Source organism: Coregonus clupeaformis, chromosome 33 (genome assembly GCF_020615455.1).
Source record: "Coregonus clupeaformis isolate EN_2021a chromosome 33, ASM2061545v1, whole genome shotgun sequence".
Classification (NCBI taxonomy): domain Eukaryota; kingdom Metazoa; phylum Chordata; class Actinopteri; order Salmoniformes; family Salmonidae; genus Coregonus; species Coregonus clupeaformis.
In genome coordinates this window covers 40,296,630-40,313,585 of record NC_059224.1, presented here as the reverse complement: position 1 = coordinate 40,313,585, position 16,956 = coordinate 40,296,630, and the positions used below count along the sequence as shown (strand labels likewise).

The following is a 16,956-nucleotide window of genomic DNA, read 5'->3' as shown; positions in this document are numbered from 1 at the left end:
CCATAATGGAATTAATAGAGGGGTCACACGGTGGGCTAATGATGTTAGCTGAGCGCTTACAGGCCGAGGTTTTATTGAACAACTTTTCAGCCCCCACTCGTTTTTTGCTCTTATGCTAAATCTAATGTCTTTATCACTCAGATTTTCATCGCTCAGCGACTCTACCACAAGAGCCCTTTCTATTACTCAGCTGTTTGTGAAAAACGAAAGGAACCTGAGGTTCAAGATGATTTGTCCGATATAAGGTGGTGCAGTGTTTAGTGAAAATCGTACTAATATTTAAATGTTCGAACTTGATGAGGTGCTTGAAGGCCATAGTGGGGTTTTTAAATGGAATTTGAACCCTCATATCAGAGCAAACTCAAACTGTGTTTTTAATGCTTGAATAGGGTCTCATTATACACACACACACAAACCCCTCTGATGTCGTCACAGCAGGACCTCTTTACAAGTACAACGTTAAATCGTGCTTCTCTGACAACACTTCACTTCCACCCCCTCATTTTTAGTTCCCAACCTCACTCTCCCCCCTCAATCCTCTCTTATTCCAGGTCCAGTCGTCTGTGGCTGTTGGCACTCCGGACTACATTTCCCCTGAGATCCTGCAGGCCATGGAGGACGGCATGGGGAAGTATGGCCCAGAGTGCGACTGGTGGTCCCTGGGGGTCTGTATGTACGAAATGCTCTATGGGGAGACGCCCTTCTATGCCGAGTCATTGGTGGAGACCTACGGCAAGATCATGAACCACGAGGTAAACCTGAGGAAACTGGCAGATCTTTTTTTGAAAAGTGTAGGTTGTAGTGGCAACCTGGTGAGGTGAGCGGAAAGCGGGGCTTGAAAGTCTGTTTTCACACATTTGTGTCCATTCCTGAAAACAAGGAAAGGAAACAAGGATAGGATGCCATGCAAGAGAATTGGGACAGAGCCACTGGTCACAGGTATGGGTTGGGAAATCTGGTCCTAGGTCTGTGTTTAGGGACAAGCATGTTGCCTACCTCTGAGGCAGGACAAAGTGAGGGGGCCCTAGTGACTAGCTTGCAACTATCTAGAGAATTTAGCTTGCGTGTGTGTCATCAGCATCCAAACTGCCTTAGTGACACAGCTAGCAACTCACATATGCTTTTCCCGCCTCTGTTTCTAAAAAAGAACAGAATGCTGCTCTCCTATTGGCCAGCAAAAAGTGCTACGTATTCCAAACATTTGAATAATGAATGTTTTTTAATGATTTATTGATTGTTTACTTCCAAATGTACAGTATTTCACCGTTAATTAAACGGTACACTGAATTATGAATGGGTTGAAATAGTCTGTCATGGTTTATAGATTGTTTATAGAATACTGCCTTCAGAAAGTATTCACACCCCTGGACTTTTTCCACGTTTTGTTGTTAGAGCCTGAATTGAAAATTTAATTGAGATTTTTGGGTCACTGGCCTAAACACAATACCCTATATATATATATATATATATATATATATATATATATATATATATATATATATATATATATATATATATATATATATAATATATTTTTATTTTTTTTACAAATTAATTACAAATGAAAAGCTGAAATGTCTTGAGTCAATAAGTATTCAAACCCTTTATTATGGCAAGCCTAAATAAATTCAGGAGTAAAAATGTGCTTAACAAGTCACATAATAAGTTGCAAGAACTCACTCTGTGTGCAATAATAGTGTTTAACATGATTGTTGAATGACTACCCCATATCTTTACCCCACACATACAATTATCTGTAAGGTCCCTCAGTCGAGCAGTGATTTTCAAACACATATTCAACCACAAAGACCAGGGAGGTTTTCCAATGCATCGAAAGAAGGGCACCTATTGGTAGATGGGTAAAAAAAATAAAAAATAAGACCTTGAATAGCCCTTTGAGCATGGTGTAGTTATTAATTACACTTTATATGGTGTATCAATACACCCAGTCACTACAAAGATATAGGCGTCCTTCCTAACTCAGTTGCCGGAGAGGAAGGAAACCACTCAGGGATTTCACCATGAGGCCAATGGGGACTTTACAACAGTTAGAGTTTAATGGCTGTGATAGATGAAAACTGAGGATGGATCAACAGCATTATAGTTACTCCACAATACTAACCTAATTGACAGAGGGAAAAGAAGGAAGCCTGTACAGAATAGAAATGTTCCAAAACATGCATCCTGTTTGCAACAAGGCAATTGTATAAATATTCCATAATAAATAATACATTGCAGGCCAGACGTTTTGATTGCTATACCCTATTAGAAAGAGCAGATTTCAAGGTTTCTAATTAACCTATTTTTGCCAAACAACTGTACAAATCGCGCGGATGGTCTCTGTTTCAAAATACAACTTTTTCCTAGAATAACCTTGTCTCCATGCTTTCCTCATGTGAGTAGGCTACAGGTGATAATCAGCAATAGCCATTTGGGATATTCCATTATATTCTTACTGTAAAATATCTGTGACTGTGGTAGGGTCTGTGATGTCTGCTAAACGAAGTAGATATCATTGGCATCGTGCAGCCATAGCCTTGGCTACTAAGCACAGATGAATACAACTCAAAACATGCTATTCTTTTCTTTTTAATTAAATTGCCTTGTATCATGTTTTTTTGTGACCTTCCTAAACAAACTATTAATGCTTTATTTGTGAGTGTGTATATTAACACTAGAAAGGCAGAGAGCATCTGAATGAGACTCAAAACTAATTTAAATGTTTAATTGCTATGACATTTTTAAAGTCATGTCCCCATCGTCCTTGACTTTTCCTAAATAAGTCTATATAACACACTGTCGTTGTTAGAATCTTAATATCACTAACAGAACTGGCGTTATAACCAGTTTTAGGAGGGCATGTAATATTCTTTATGGTTTTCCCCGACCTGCTCCGCTCCTTTTTCAGTAGTTGAATGTGCCATGCCCAGTTGATAATCACCCCGATAATTGCCTCGAAACTGAACCTAAACTATACCGAAACTAATTTCACACATATAACAACAGATTAAATAAATGAAGTATAGTGCCATTAAACCCCTACAACTCATCCAGAATGCCGCAGCCCGTCTGGTGTTCAACCTTCCCAAGTTCTCTCACGTCACCCCCCTCCTCCGCACACTCCACTGGCTTCCAGTTGAAGCTCGCATCCGTTACAAGACCATGGTGCTTGCCTATGGAGCAGTGAGGGGAACGGCACCTCCGTACCTTAAGGCTCTGATCAGTCCCTACACCCAAACGAGGGCATTGCGTTCATCCACCTCTGGCCTGCTGGCTCCCCTTCCTCTGCGGAAGCATAGTTCCCGCTCAGCCCAGTCAAAACTGTTCGCTGCTCTGGCACCCCAATGGTGGAACAAGCTCCCTCACGACGCCAGGACAGCGGAGTCACTCACCACCTTCCGGAGACATTTGAAACCCCACCTCTTTAAGGAATACCTGGGATAGGATGAAGTAACCTCTCCCCCAAGAAGAAGTCAATTTTTTTTATTGTAAAGTGGTTAACCCACTGGCTATAGGGTGAATGCACCAATTTGTAAGTCACTCTGGATAAGAGCGTCTGCTAAATGACGTAAATGTAAATGTAGTATGATGGGGGAGAAAAAAGGAGAATGGGTGAGTTGATGAGGGAGGGGAAGCAAACGATGCGTAATTATGTAATCACCAATTGTGAATGAAGAACAGGGTGGGCCATTCTATTCATCTATTTTAATTATAATCTCAAAGGTCTACCCTATATCAGTCCACCGAATCCAAGTAGTCTTATTAGTCTACTCTAGGCCTACTTGGAGAAGGCTACACATTGAGAGCATGCATAATTTACAATGGCAAGACCAAGATGAATGGATGCACTATCGTTGCTAGAATATCTGAACGAAAACGACTCACATGGCTGGGAAGAAATGGATCATGACATCTCTGATCATGATTATTCTGGTTCATGCTGAACGGCTTTCCATATCTGGGACAATATCCATATCGGGCAGCAGGTGAGCGAGTGTCGGATAATGTTTCGTATCATATGGCACGGCTGTACTAGGTGAAAGGAGGAACTGGCCTGTTGCTGTGTTCTACAACATGCTTGGCCGCTATCAACGCACACGTGTTGTTCAAGCAGTGCATGAACTACACCCATGACCTGGAGAAACTTCATCATGAGTCTGGCACACGGGCTACGTGAGAGACATACGAGGGCCAAGGCAACAGCAAAGATTCCACACGAGCCATTGCGCATGCCAAATTTCGCACAGCTCCTGGGGAGGAGAAACTGCAAGGTGGGCAGATGCACACGGAACGGAACCCAAGACACCTGTTTCAGTGACAAAGATTTGTGGTGACTATTAGGACAAGGGATAACAGCTAAATGAGATCCAACTGTTGCGCGACGATGCACACCATACTATAAGCACGAGCGAGGCCACAAATAATGTGTCCAATAACTGACAATAATATAAAAATGTTGACTGCTGTCAAATGACACTTACAGTGCTATGAAAAATTATTTGCCCCCTCTCTAATTTTCTCTACTTTTGCATATTTGTGATACAGAATGTTATCAGATCTTCAACCAAAACCTAATATTAGATAAAGGGAACATAAGTGAACAAATAACACAACAATTACATATTTATTTCATAAACAAAGTTCCCAATTCCCCTGTGTGAAAAAGTAAATGCCCCCTTACACTCAATTACTGGTTGTGCCACCTTTAGCTGCAATGACTCCAACCAAATGCTTCCTGTAGTTGTTGATCAGTCTCTCACGTTGCTGTGGAGGAGTTTTGGCCCACTCTTCCATGCAGAACTGCTTTAACTCAGTGACGTGTGGGTTTTCAAGCATGAACTGCTCGTTTCAAGTCCTGCCACAACATCTCAATTGGGATTAGGTCTGGACTTTGACTAGGCCATTCCAAAACTTCCAATTTGTTGCTTTTTAGCAATTTTCACGTAGACTTCATTGTGTGTTTTGGATCATTGTCTTGCTTCATGACCCAGCTGCGCTTCAGCATCAGCTCACAGACGGATGGTCTGACATTCTCCTGTAGAATTCTCTGATACAGAGCAGAATTCATGGTTCCTTCTATTAAGGCAAGTCGTCCAGGTCCTGAGGCAGCAAACCATCACACCACCACCACCATGCTTGACTGTTGGTATGATGTTCTTACTGTGGAATGCAGTGTTTGGTTTTCGCCAGGCATAATGGGACCCATCTCGTCCAAAAAGTTGACTCAAGTTTGCCAAAAAGCACCTGGATGATCATCAAGACTCTTGGAATAACGTTCTATGGACAGATTATTCAAAAGTATAACTTTTTGGACGACATGGTTCCAGTAATGCCTGGCGAAAACCAAACACTGCGTTCCACAGTAAGAACATCATACCAAAGGTCAAGCATGGTGGTGGTGGTGTGATGGTTTGGGGATGCTTTTTGTTTCATAGTTGAAACAAAGGCACTCCACGAATGAAAACAATTTTGCACTTGAAATACTGTCTTTTGATGGTTTTTCGTTTTTACCTACAGTGCATTCGGAAAGTATTCAGACCCCTTTACTTTTTCCACATTTTGTTACATTACAGCCTTATTGTAAAATGGATTAAATTGTTTTTTCCCCCCCTCATCAATCTACACACAATACCCCATAATGACAAAGCAAAAATAGGTTTTCAGAATTTTTTTGCAAATGCATAAAATTTTTTAAACTGAAATATTACATTTACATAAGTATTCAGACCCTTTACTCAGTACTTTGTTGAAGCACCTTTGGCAGCGATTACAGCCTCGAGTCTTCTTGGATATGACGCTACAAGCTTGGCAGACCTGTATTTGAGCAGTTTCTCCCATTCTTCTCTGCAGATCCTCTCAAGCTCTGTCAGGTTGGATGGGGAGCGTCGCTGCACAGCTATTTTCAGGTCTCTCCAGAGATGTTAGATTGGGTTCAATTCCAGGCTTTGGCTAGGCCACTCAAGGACATTCAGAGACTTGTCCTGAAGCCACCCTTGTGTTGTCTTGGCTGTGTACTTAGGGTCATTGTCCTGTTGGAAGGTGAACCTTTGAACCAGTTTGATGTCCTGAGCGCTCTGGAGCAGGTTTTCATCAAGGATCTCTCTGTACTTTGCTCTGTTCATCTTTCCCTCGATCCTGATAGTCTCCCAGTCCCTGCCGCTGTAAAACATCCCCACAGCATGATGCTGCCACCACCATGCTTCCCCGTAGGGATGCTGCCAGGTCTCTTCCAGACGTGACGCTTGGCATTCAGGCCAAAGAGTTCAATCTTGGTTTCATCAGACCAGAGAATCTTGTTTCTCATGGTCAGAGTCCTTTAGGTGACTGTTGGCAAACTCCAAGTGGGCTGTCATGTGCCTTTTACTAAGGAATGGCTTCCGTCTGGCCACTCTATCATAAAGGCCTGATTGGTGGAGTGCTGCAGAGATGGTTGTCCTTCTGGAAGGTTCTCCCATCTCCACAGAGGAACTCTGGATCTCTTTCAGAGTGACCATTGGGTTCTTGGTCACCTCCCTGACCAAGGCCCTTCTCCCCCGATTGCTCAGTTTGGCCGGGCGGCCAGCTCTAGGAGAGTCTTGGTGGTTCCAAACGTATTCCATTTAAGAATGATGGAGGCCACTGTTTTTGTGGACCTTCAATGCTGCAGAAATGTTTTGGTACCCTTCCCCAGATCTGTGCCTCGACACAATCCTGTCTCTGAGCTCGACGGGCAATTCCTTCGACCTCATGGTTTGGTTGTTGCTCTGATATGCACAGTCAACTGTGGGACCTTATATGGACAGGTGTGTGCCTTTCCAAATCATGTCCAATCAATTGAATTGACCACAGGTGGACTCCAATCAAGTTGTAGAAACATCTCAAGGATGATCAATGGAAGCAGGATGCACCTGAGCTCAATTTCGAGTCTCATTGCAAAGGGTCTGAATACTTATGTGAATATACAGTGGGGAAAAAAAGTATTTAGTCAGCCACCAATTGTGCAAGTTCTCCCACTTAAAAAGATGAGAGAGGCCTGTAATTTTCATCATAGGTACACGTCAACTATGACAGACAAAATGAGAAAAAAAAATCCAGAAAATCACATTGTAGGATTTTTAATGAATTTATTTGCAAATTATGGTGGAAAATAAGTATTTGGTCAATAACAAAAGTTTCTCAATACTTTGTCATATACCCTTTGTTGGCAATGACACAGGTCAAACGTTTTCTGTAAGTCTTCACAAGGTTTTCACACACTGTTGCTGGTATTTTGGCCCATTCCTCCATGCAGATCTCCTCTAGAGCAGTGATGTTTTGGGGCTGTCGCTGGGCAACACGGACTTTCAACTCCCTCCAAATATTTTCTATGGGGTTGAGATCTGGAGACTGGCTAGGCCACTCCAGGACCTTGAAATGCTTCTTACGAAGCCACTCCTTCGTTGCCCGGGCGGTGTGTTTGGGATCATTGTCATGCTGAAAGACCCAGCCACGTTTCATCTTCAATGCCCTTGATGATGGAAGGAGGTTTTCACTCAAAATCTCACGATACATGGCCCCATTAATTCTTTCCTTTACACGTCCTGGTCCCTTTGCAGAAAAACAGCCCCAAAGCATGATGTTTCCACCCCCATGCTTCACAGTAGGTATGGTGTTCTTTGGATGCAACTCAGCATTCTTTGTCCTCCAAACACGACGAGTTGAGTTTTTACCAAAAAGTTATATTTTGGTTTCATCTGACCATATGACATTCTCCCAATCCTCTTCTGGATCATCCAAATGCACTCTAGCAAACTTCAGACGGGCCTGGACATGTACTGGCTTAAGCAGGGGGACACGTCTTGGACTGCAGGATTTGAGTCCCTGGCGGCGTAGTGTGTTACTGATGGTAGGCTTTGTTACTTTGGTCCCAGCTCTCTGCAGGTCATTCACTAGGTCCCCCCGTGTGGTTCTGGGATTTTTACTCACCGTTCTTGTGATCATTTTGACCCCCACGGGGTGAGATCTTGCGTGGAGCCCCAGATCGAGGGAGATTATCAGTGGTCTTGTATGTCTTCCATTTCCTAATAATTGCTCCCACAGTTGATTTCTTCAAACCAAGCTATTGCAGATTCAGTCTTCCCAGCCTGGTGCAGGTCTATAATTTTGTTTCTGGTGTCCTTTGACAGCTCTTTGGTCTTGACCATAGTGGAGTTTGGAGTGTGACTGTTTGAGGTTGTGGACAGGTGTCTTTTATACTGATAACAAGTTCAAACAGGTGCCATTAATACAGGTAACGAGTGGAGGACAGAGGAGCCTCTTAAAGAAGAAGTTACAGGTCTGTGAGAGCCAGAAATCTTGCTTGTTTGTAGGTGACCAAATACTTACTTTCCACCATAATTTGCAAATAAATTCATTAAAAATCCTACAATGTGATTTTCTGGATTTTTTTTTCTCAATTTGTCTGTCATAGTTGACGTGTACCTATGATGAAAATTACAGGCCGCTCTCATCTTTTTAAGTGGGAGAACTTGCACAATTGGTGGCTGACTAAATACTTTTTTTCCCCACTGTATTGTTGTTTTTCTATCAATTTGCAAGATTTTCTGAACCTGTTTTCGCTTCATCATTATGGGGTATTGTGTGTAAACATTTTCTAGTTAAATTGATTTATTAGGCTGGTGGCTATTGGTACTCCTCGAGGCCCTGCTATTCTACTGTTAAATATGCATGTCATTTTGACCTTCATGGTGCTTTGAGAATCAAAGTTTTTGTCTTCTGTGATATTTGTCTACAAGTACTGCTAGAGTGTAAAATACACATATTTAGGAAATGTCAGGGACAGGTGGGTTCAAGGTTTTTATAGAAATTAAGTTATAGAAATAAAAAACGGTCAGATTGACCGTTTTAGCAGTTCTAGTATTAAGGATGGACGTAATGGAGCTAAGCACAGGCAAAATCCTAGAGGAAAACCTGTTTCAGTCTGCTTTCCACCAGACCCTGGGAGATTAATTCACCCTTCAGCAGGACAAAAACCTAAAACACAAGGCCAAATCTACACTGGCAGATGGACAATTGTTGTCTAGCAATGATCAACAACCAATTTGACAGAGCTTGAAGAATTTTGAAAAGAATAATGGGCAAATGTTGCACAATCCAAGTGGAAAGCTCTTAGAGACGTACCCAGAAAGACTCACAGCTTTAATCGCTGCCAAAGTTGCTTCTACAAAGTATTGACTCGGTGTGAATATTTATGTAAATTAGATATTTCTGTATTTCATTCTCAATAAATTAGCAAACTATTCTTAAAACAGGTTTTCACTTTTTCATTATGGGGTATTGTGTGGAGGTGGCTGTTTTTAGTTTTTTTAATCCATTTTAAATTCAGGCTGTAACACAACAAAATGTGGAATAAGTGAATTCTTTCTGAAGGCACTGTATATCACTGTAATTCTGTTGATTGGTTGCCCTTCAGTGTTGCCTGTTCCAAAGGTTTGTGATTATTTATAGTGTAGGTACTGGTGTGTTTTATTAAGAAGTTGGCCACTTACACGGTCTGTTTATTTCCTGAAGGCTATCCAGGTTAAGTGCTCCTCTCGAAGGCCCAGTTCCTGAAACACTTGCCTACTTTCTTGCTGCTATTTTCATCAAAGTCTCTGTCACATCTCAAATGGAGCTTGTTATGTATCATCTAACACTGTCTCTCTCCTCCTGTCTCTGATTCTTGTTCTCCCTCTCTCTTTCACCGTTTCCCTCGTTCTCTGCCCCTTTTCTCTTTTTTGCTCTCTACCACATTGCACCGCTCTCTCTCTACCCCTTTTTCTCTCTTTATCTTTTCCTGCTGTCTTTCTGACTTTCTCTCTGTGGGTCTCACTGTTGTCCTCCCTCTACTTCCTTTGCTGTTCCTGTGCCTCTTTTGGTCAGGCTCCCTAATCTTACCCCATCTTTCTCTGAACTCTCCTTCATCGCGCCCCTTCCCCCTCTCTCTTTCATCCCCCTCCTGCTTCTTTTGCAGATGTTTATATGTGAGGGCTGAAATTTTGATGTTTTTGATGTGTTTTTCTAATGAATGCTATTGACCCAATAAAAGAGATTTAAAGGTCAAATTCTGATTCCCTCTTCCTCTCCTTCCTCTCTCACCCACTCTCTCACAGGAGCGTTTCCAGTTCCCCTCAAACATCAGCGACGTGTCGGAGGATGCCAAGGACCTGATCTCGCGCCTCATCTGTGGCCGCGAGCACCGCCTGGGCCAGAACGGCATCGGTGACTTCAAGGACCACCCCTTCTTTGCTGGCATCGACTGGGATCACATCCGCTCCACCGAGGCGCCCTACATCCCCGACGTCAGCTCCCCATCTGACACCTCCAACTTCGACGTGGATGACGATATTCTTAAAAACCCGGTGGGTGGACTTGGGGAAATTAGCTATCTAGCTAAAGATAACAGGAAACTAGCAAATGCTAACTAGACTCAAGCTAGCTAGTTATCACTAACTGGAAACAAGCTAGCTCGTTAACACTAACTGGAAAGGAGCTAGCTAGTTAATGCTAACTGGAAACCAGCTAGCCAGCCAAGCTAAAGTTAACTCTATTTCAGCAACTGGCCCACGAAAACGAAAGTATCAATTAATGTCACTGATTGGCCAGCGAAAGACGCTCAGTTAAAGTCCCAGGTCCCTGATTAAGAATGAAAACCAGAAGTGTTTTTGTCATCCACGACCTCAGTTGTTTAATTGGCTCTTCCCTTGGTCAGTTTGGCTGTTCAACTCTAACCGATCTCTCTTTCTCTATATTTCTCTCTCCTACCCAACAGGACATTGCCCCTCCAGTTACGCACACCGGCTTCACTGGCCAGCACCTGCCCTTCGTGGGCTTCACCTACACCACGGACAGCTGCTTCTCGGACAGCGGCAGCGTCAACAGAGCCGGCCTGTTCGATGGGGGTTTCCAGGAGGGGGGAGGAGGAAAGGGGGGTCCCAGGGACCAGGAGGTGGAGCTGGAGGTGGAGGCTTTCGAGAGGAGGATCCGCCGGCTGGAGCAGGAGAAGCTGGAGCTGAGTCGCAAGCTGCAGGGTGAGAGGGCGGGAGTGGGCAAAAAGAAACACACACAGACTGCATGCGCACACATACACACACACACCAGTGAGGCCAGGAGAAACACTCACACAGCATGCACACACAAACACCCTTGATACACACCCTAAGTGACCCACAGTTTAAATGTGGACATGACTTCTAACCCTTGACCTGTGTTTGTTGCTGCCTCTGACCCCCTCCAGAGTCCACTCAGGCTGTGCAGTCTCTCCATGGGCCGGGCCGCGGGGCTGGCACCCTGGGCCGAGACAAGGAGATGAAGAAGCTCAACGAGGAGATCGAGAGGCTCAAGAAGAAACTTGAAGGTCAGTCTCTCTCAATGCAATCCAACATCGTCGTCAGACAACCCAACACTGTCTAAGCATTTAAATCAGGCCTGGGTGGAACACAAAGGTCAAATACCTGAAAGTGTTTGAGGTGCGCTCAGTTTACTTTTGGGGCTATTCCAGCGCAGCACAAGTACCTCTCACCTAAACTCTTTAGAGAGCTTTAGAGATGAAGAACCATGTCTCCATTTTGAGTTATTTTGAAAAGCTGATGTAGCTGCATTTGTATAAACATATTCTAAATCATTTGGAGTTAGAATGTTACACATCACCTGAAAGGACACAACCGCTACTATCTACTTGTTTGTCTGTACACAACTATTTTTAATTTTTTTAATTTTACTTTTATTTAACTAGGCAAGTCAGTTAAGAACAAATTCTTATTTACAATGACGGCCTACACCGGCCAAACCCGGACGACGCTGGGCCAATTGTGCGCCGCCCTATGGGACTCCCAATCACGGCCGGTTGTGATACAGCCTGGAATCGAACCAGGGGGTCTGTAGTGACGCCTCAAGCACTGAGATGCAGTGCCTTAGACCGCTGCGCCACTCGGGATATTAGCCAGCAGATAATGACATTTGAAACATCACTAATCTGAAAATATATAAGGCACATCTATCATCTATGGTTCTTCGTCTGTAGGACTCAGTTCTTGTCACCTTTCGCATAAACAAAGTATTATGTTTAAAACAAAATAAATCAAAGCTTTCTCCCCAAATCCCAGTCTGAAGCCACTATCCAGTAAAATTGTGACCTTTTGGGAAACATTGACCCTAACCTATCACCAGCTCACTAACCAAGAAGTCCCTCCCCTTTTCGCCTTCTTTCAGACTCTGATAGGCTGGAGCACCAGCTGGAGGAGGCGGTGACACTGCGCCAGGACTATGAGAGCTCCTCCTCCAAGCTGAAAACCCTGGACAAGCAGGTCAAAGCCCTGAGACAGGAGAAGGAGGAGATCCACAAGGTAACATCACTCTTCTCTCCCCCTGACCTTCAAACTCACCCCCCTCCTCCAGGGTCATATTCAGTAGTGCACACCATAACAAAATGTTTTGCTAATGAAAATAAAATCTAGTGTTTGTTATTGGACAAGTTCAGGCAGCCATTTCTCATTTCGGACCGTTTTCTTCCGTTTGGTGTCAAGTGAATACGACCCAGGGGTGTATTCAGTGAGGTGAATGCAATAAATAGAGCTGACATGATTCACTGGGCACACTTTAGCTCTCCAGGACCAATGTTGTTCACCGTTGCCTATTCATTGCATAGTGCATAGAGGACATTTCACTCAGTGTGAAGTCCCATTGTATCTGATGTGCAAGATGCTGATGCTGAAACACAAACACACAAACGCACACACCTCTCCAACCTGATACACACACACACAGTGCCTAACCTAATATCCTCAGGTCATTAGATCACCACAGTGTGTAAACACTGGGAGCTTTTTAGTCCGATTAATTCCGTCAATGTCATGGGTTAGCGGGAGTCCGGATTCTCGACACACACCAAATTGTTGTCTAATTCCATTCGCAAAACTATTTAACCCCATCCTCTTCTCTTACACTGGGGATGTGTTTGTCTACTCTACTTTACATTGTCTAGTTTACATAACTAACCTTTGCTTGCTCATAGGCGGTTACATTCACATGAAGCACACCAGATGATGTCATCAGTGTCTCTGGATGATTTCATCAGAAATATCCTATCTTCTATCTTTTGAACTACAAAACATAGGACTTGTTTGACATTGCAGGTGACTGCCGACTGACTGATCTACAAATCACCTTGCATCATTAACTACTCATTATTATTTGTAGATCATTCGGTCACCATTTATTTACCAACAATGCATAAAGGATTTGATTTTCCTTGAATATGGACATAAAAACCCACCATTTTCACATGTTGGGGTGGAGCTGGAGATTATGAATGTAATGTTGAAAAAGGGTGGAATTTTTCTTAAAATAATTTGTTCGGTACTAATTGTCTGTATGTTTATAGTGTCAGTCAAGCTTATAATTGGTAGTTCACTGATTCTTTTTTCTTTCTCTCCCGATTCACCTCCTCTCCCTCTCATTTAATCTACACACCTGTCATTCTGTCTGGCTCTTTCCCTCTCCCCATCTCTCGTGCCTCTCCTCTGCTCTTTCTCTCTTTTCTTTTGCTGCCCTCTCCCTCCCACCCTTCCTTTTTCTCTCCTGACTCTTTCTTTCTCTCCACCCCCCCCCTCACCTACCCACTCACCCTTTCTCTCCCTTCCCTCTCCCTTCCCTCTCTTCCCCCTTACCCCTCTACAACCTACCTCCCCCACATCTCTCTCACCTTCCTGCCTTCCTTCCTTCCTCCTCTCTCTCTCCCTCACTTATCCACTCTCCCCACCTCTTTCTCACCCCCCGCCTCCCCTCTCCATCTCCACCAACAGCAACTGGTGGAGTCCCTGGAGCGCCTCAAGTCCCAGACCAAGGAGCTGAAGGAGGCCCATAGCCAGCGGAAGCTGGCCCTGCAGGAGTTCTCTGAGCTGAGTGAGCGCATGGCAGAGCTGCGCTCCACCAAGCAACGCCTCTCGCGCCAGCTCCGCGACAAGGAGGAGGAGATGGACGCTGCTGTGCAGAAGGTGGATGCAATGCGCCAGGACATCCGCAAGACCGAGAAGGCTCGCAAGGAGGTGAGATGTAAAAGTTGACTAGCGCGTAGCTCACTAATGCTAACACTTAGTCCTCCTGAGTGCATCGCAGTGCTAACTGTGCCACTAGAGATCCTGGTTCGAATCCAGGCTCTGTCGCAGCCGGCCGCGACCGGGAGACTCATGGGCGGCGCACAATTGGCCCAGCGTCGTCCAGGGTAGGGGAGGGAATGGCCGGCAGGGATGTAGCTCAGTTGATAGAGCATGGTGTTTGCAATGCCAGGGTTGTGGGTTCAATTCCCACGGGGGGCCTGTATAAAAAAATATGTGTTCACTAACTGTAAGTCGCTCTGGATAAGAGCGTCTGCTAAATGACTAAAATGTAAATGTAAACTTAAAGTGCTAGCATTTAGCTTGCTAACACTTAGCTTAGCTTGGTTATAGTTAGCTTTATAACACTTAGCTCGCTAACAGTTGGTTTGCTAACATTTAGCTTGCTAGTACTTAGATTGCTAACACTTAGCTTGCTAATTAGTCTTAGCTTGCAAACATTTAGCTTGCTAACTCTTAGCTTGGTAACATCAAAGTTGGTGGATAAATTAAGATAGTTCACTCAGGCCTTTTACCATTGAAAAAAATTGTCACGGTTCCTGTCTGTGTAAGTGGGCGTGCCCTCTCTCTTGTGAGCATGCTTTCCCGTGTAAGCTCACGGTTCCTTCATAATCTCTGGCATGCTCACGCGAGAGAAGGAACAGCTGCTTCTGGTCTACCTACTGTCCCCACCTTGCTCGCCCGACCAGAAGAAATTTGCCAGTGAGATGTCTCCTTTCTCTACAGTCTCTGGGGGAGTGGAATGTTTCGCTTTCTCTACTGTCTCTGGTAACATTTGGCTTGCTAAGTCTTAGCTTACTAACATTAAGTTTGCTAACACTTAGCATGCTAACAATTGTGGATAAAGTTAGCACACCAGCTTTGACAGCCCATGTGGCCTGCGGAGGCGGAGTGGCAATATGTAAGCAACGTTAAGCTAATTAGCAACGTTTAGCTTTCTGTGGTGAGGGCATAATTGAGTGCATTGCTTGTGGGTTATATGTGTATTATTAACTGTGTGTGTGTGCCTATGTGAGTGTGTCTATGTACAAGAATCCCAGACTCTCAACCTCAACACACACATATACAGGGGGTACCGGTACCCCCTGTATATAGCCTCCCTACTGTTATTTTATTTTACTGCTGCTCTTTAATAATGTTTATTTCTTATTTTTTACTTAACACTTATTTTTCTTAAAACTGCATTGTTGGTTAAGGGCTTGTAAGTAAGCATTTCACTGTAAGGTCTACACCTGTTGTATTCGGCGCATGTGGCAAATAAAATTTGATTTGATTTGAGTTTTGGTGCTACAGCTCCTCCTGCCATTCAGAAAGCACAAACCAACTTCTCTCCAGCTGTATCTTTTATCATCAGCTTGTTATCTACTTGTTTATTTCTCCATCTGAATGTCAGTATTCCCTTAAGGGCATCGTCTTTCTAGTGCTGTCTGCATTGGCGACAGAGGAATGCGCTACTTGGTGTGTCCTACAGCTTCCCTTAAGGGCTCTATGCAAACGGAACGACGGAGCTCCGTTTGCGCCGCTCTCTACGTAGTTCTACGTACTTTTGTGCGGCTGAATATTTGGAACGGACCTTATACGATGCTCAGTTTGCATAGAGTGTGTAGAGCCCTTTAGGAGTTAGGAAACATAATATACACACTGCCAAAACAAGCCAGGGCTGCATCTCAATAGTCCTAAAATAGCGTCCTCCACCTGCACTGACATTGAAGATCTAGGCAGGTGAAAGCGAATTCCTAGTAGGCTTCCTCGATATTGCTTTCGCCTTGCCCATGTTTTTAGGTCAGTGCAGATGGAGAGGAGACAAGGAATGGCACTTTAGATTATTTAGATGCACCCTCAGGCCTTCCCCAGAGATAAGCGCTAACAGGGTCCAGATGGATTTTGGTGACCCCAGCTAAACTGCATGGGGCCAGGGACGGGGTCAATGGTGGCAGGGTGATAGGCCAATTTCTCATCTCCTCACCATCCCCCAATACTGTTTATTCATATACACATTACTGGTATGCATAATGCCAATATACACATTTACTCAATACATGCCCATGAATGTTTGTGTGTGGTTCAGAGTGAGAAATGGTATATGTGTGCATAAATATTTCCTGGTAGAAGGATATAAAACTCTGTGTGTGTGTGTGTATGGTGATGTTAACCTCTGCTTTGTCTCCATGTGTTTGTGTGTTAGTTGGAGGCCCAGTTGGAGGATGCCAAGGCGGAAGTGTCTAAGCAGCATAAGCTGCGCGAGCACAGCGAGGTCTACTCCAAACAGCTGGAGATGGAGCTGGAGACCCTGAAGGTCAGAGATCACACACTCCTTTTCTCTCTTTTCACTGATCTTCCTGTACCCTTTCTCGTTCTCTCCACTCTCCTGTCCTTACCCCTACTAGGACCTCTCCCCCTCCCCGCCTACCTCTTTCTCCTTTTTCACTGCTCTGCCTCTCCCTGCTATGCTTCCCTCCCTTTTCCCCACTTTTCCCTATCCTCATACTCTCTCCACTATCCTCGTACTCTCTCCCCTACTCTATACTTTTCCTTCTCCCCTCTCCTCCCTTCCCCCCTGCTAGCTGAGGGGTCTTCCCTCTGGCATGGCTATATATAACTGTGTGTTTGTTGTTGTCTGTTGCTGTTGTCAATGGGTCTAGACCAGTCCTTCTCAAATAGTGGGGCGCGCCCCCCTGGGGGGGCTCGGAGCGATGCCGGGGGGGGCGCGTGTGACCCCGGGGAACATGCTTATTTTTGCCGCAGGGAGTAGTGTTTTTTTGCACCGAACAAGAGCACACAGCACAGAGCAGGAGATATGAAGTGCAGATAACAAACCCTTAAGAGACACCATGGAAACATATTT

The 16,956-nt window shown here is 44.3% G+C and overlaps 1 protein-coding gene across 3 annotated transcripts in view; it reads left to right on the top strand.

Moving 5' to 3' along the window:
- The window catches only part of LOC121549139 (serine/threonine-protein kinase MRCK beta-like), a 184,721-nt gene that overhangs the window by 97,931 nt on the left and 69,834 nt on the right, over positions 1–16,956 (top strand). For all 3 annotated transcript variants that reach the window (XM_045210288.1, XM_041861002.2, XM_045210289.1), the window contains exons 7-13: positions 552–752; positions 10,110–10,358; positions 10,769–11,027; positions 11,234–11,353; positions 12,208–12,341; positions 13,800–14,042; positions 16,297–16,407. In XM_045210288.1, coding sequence (XP_045066223.1) covers positions 552–752; positions 10,110–10,358; positions 10,769–11,027; positions 11,234–11,353; positions 12,208–12,341; positions 13,800–14,042; positions 16,297–16,407 — 1,317 coding nt within the window. The remainder of the gene's footprint in view (positions 1–551; positions 753–10,109; positions 10,359–10,768; positions 11,028–11,233; positions 11,354–12,207; positions 12,342–13,799; positions 14,043–16,296; positions 16,408–16,956) is intronic.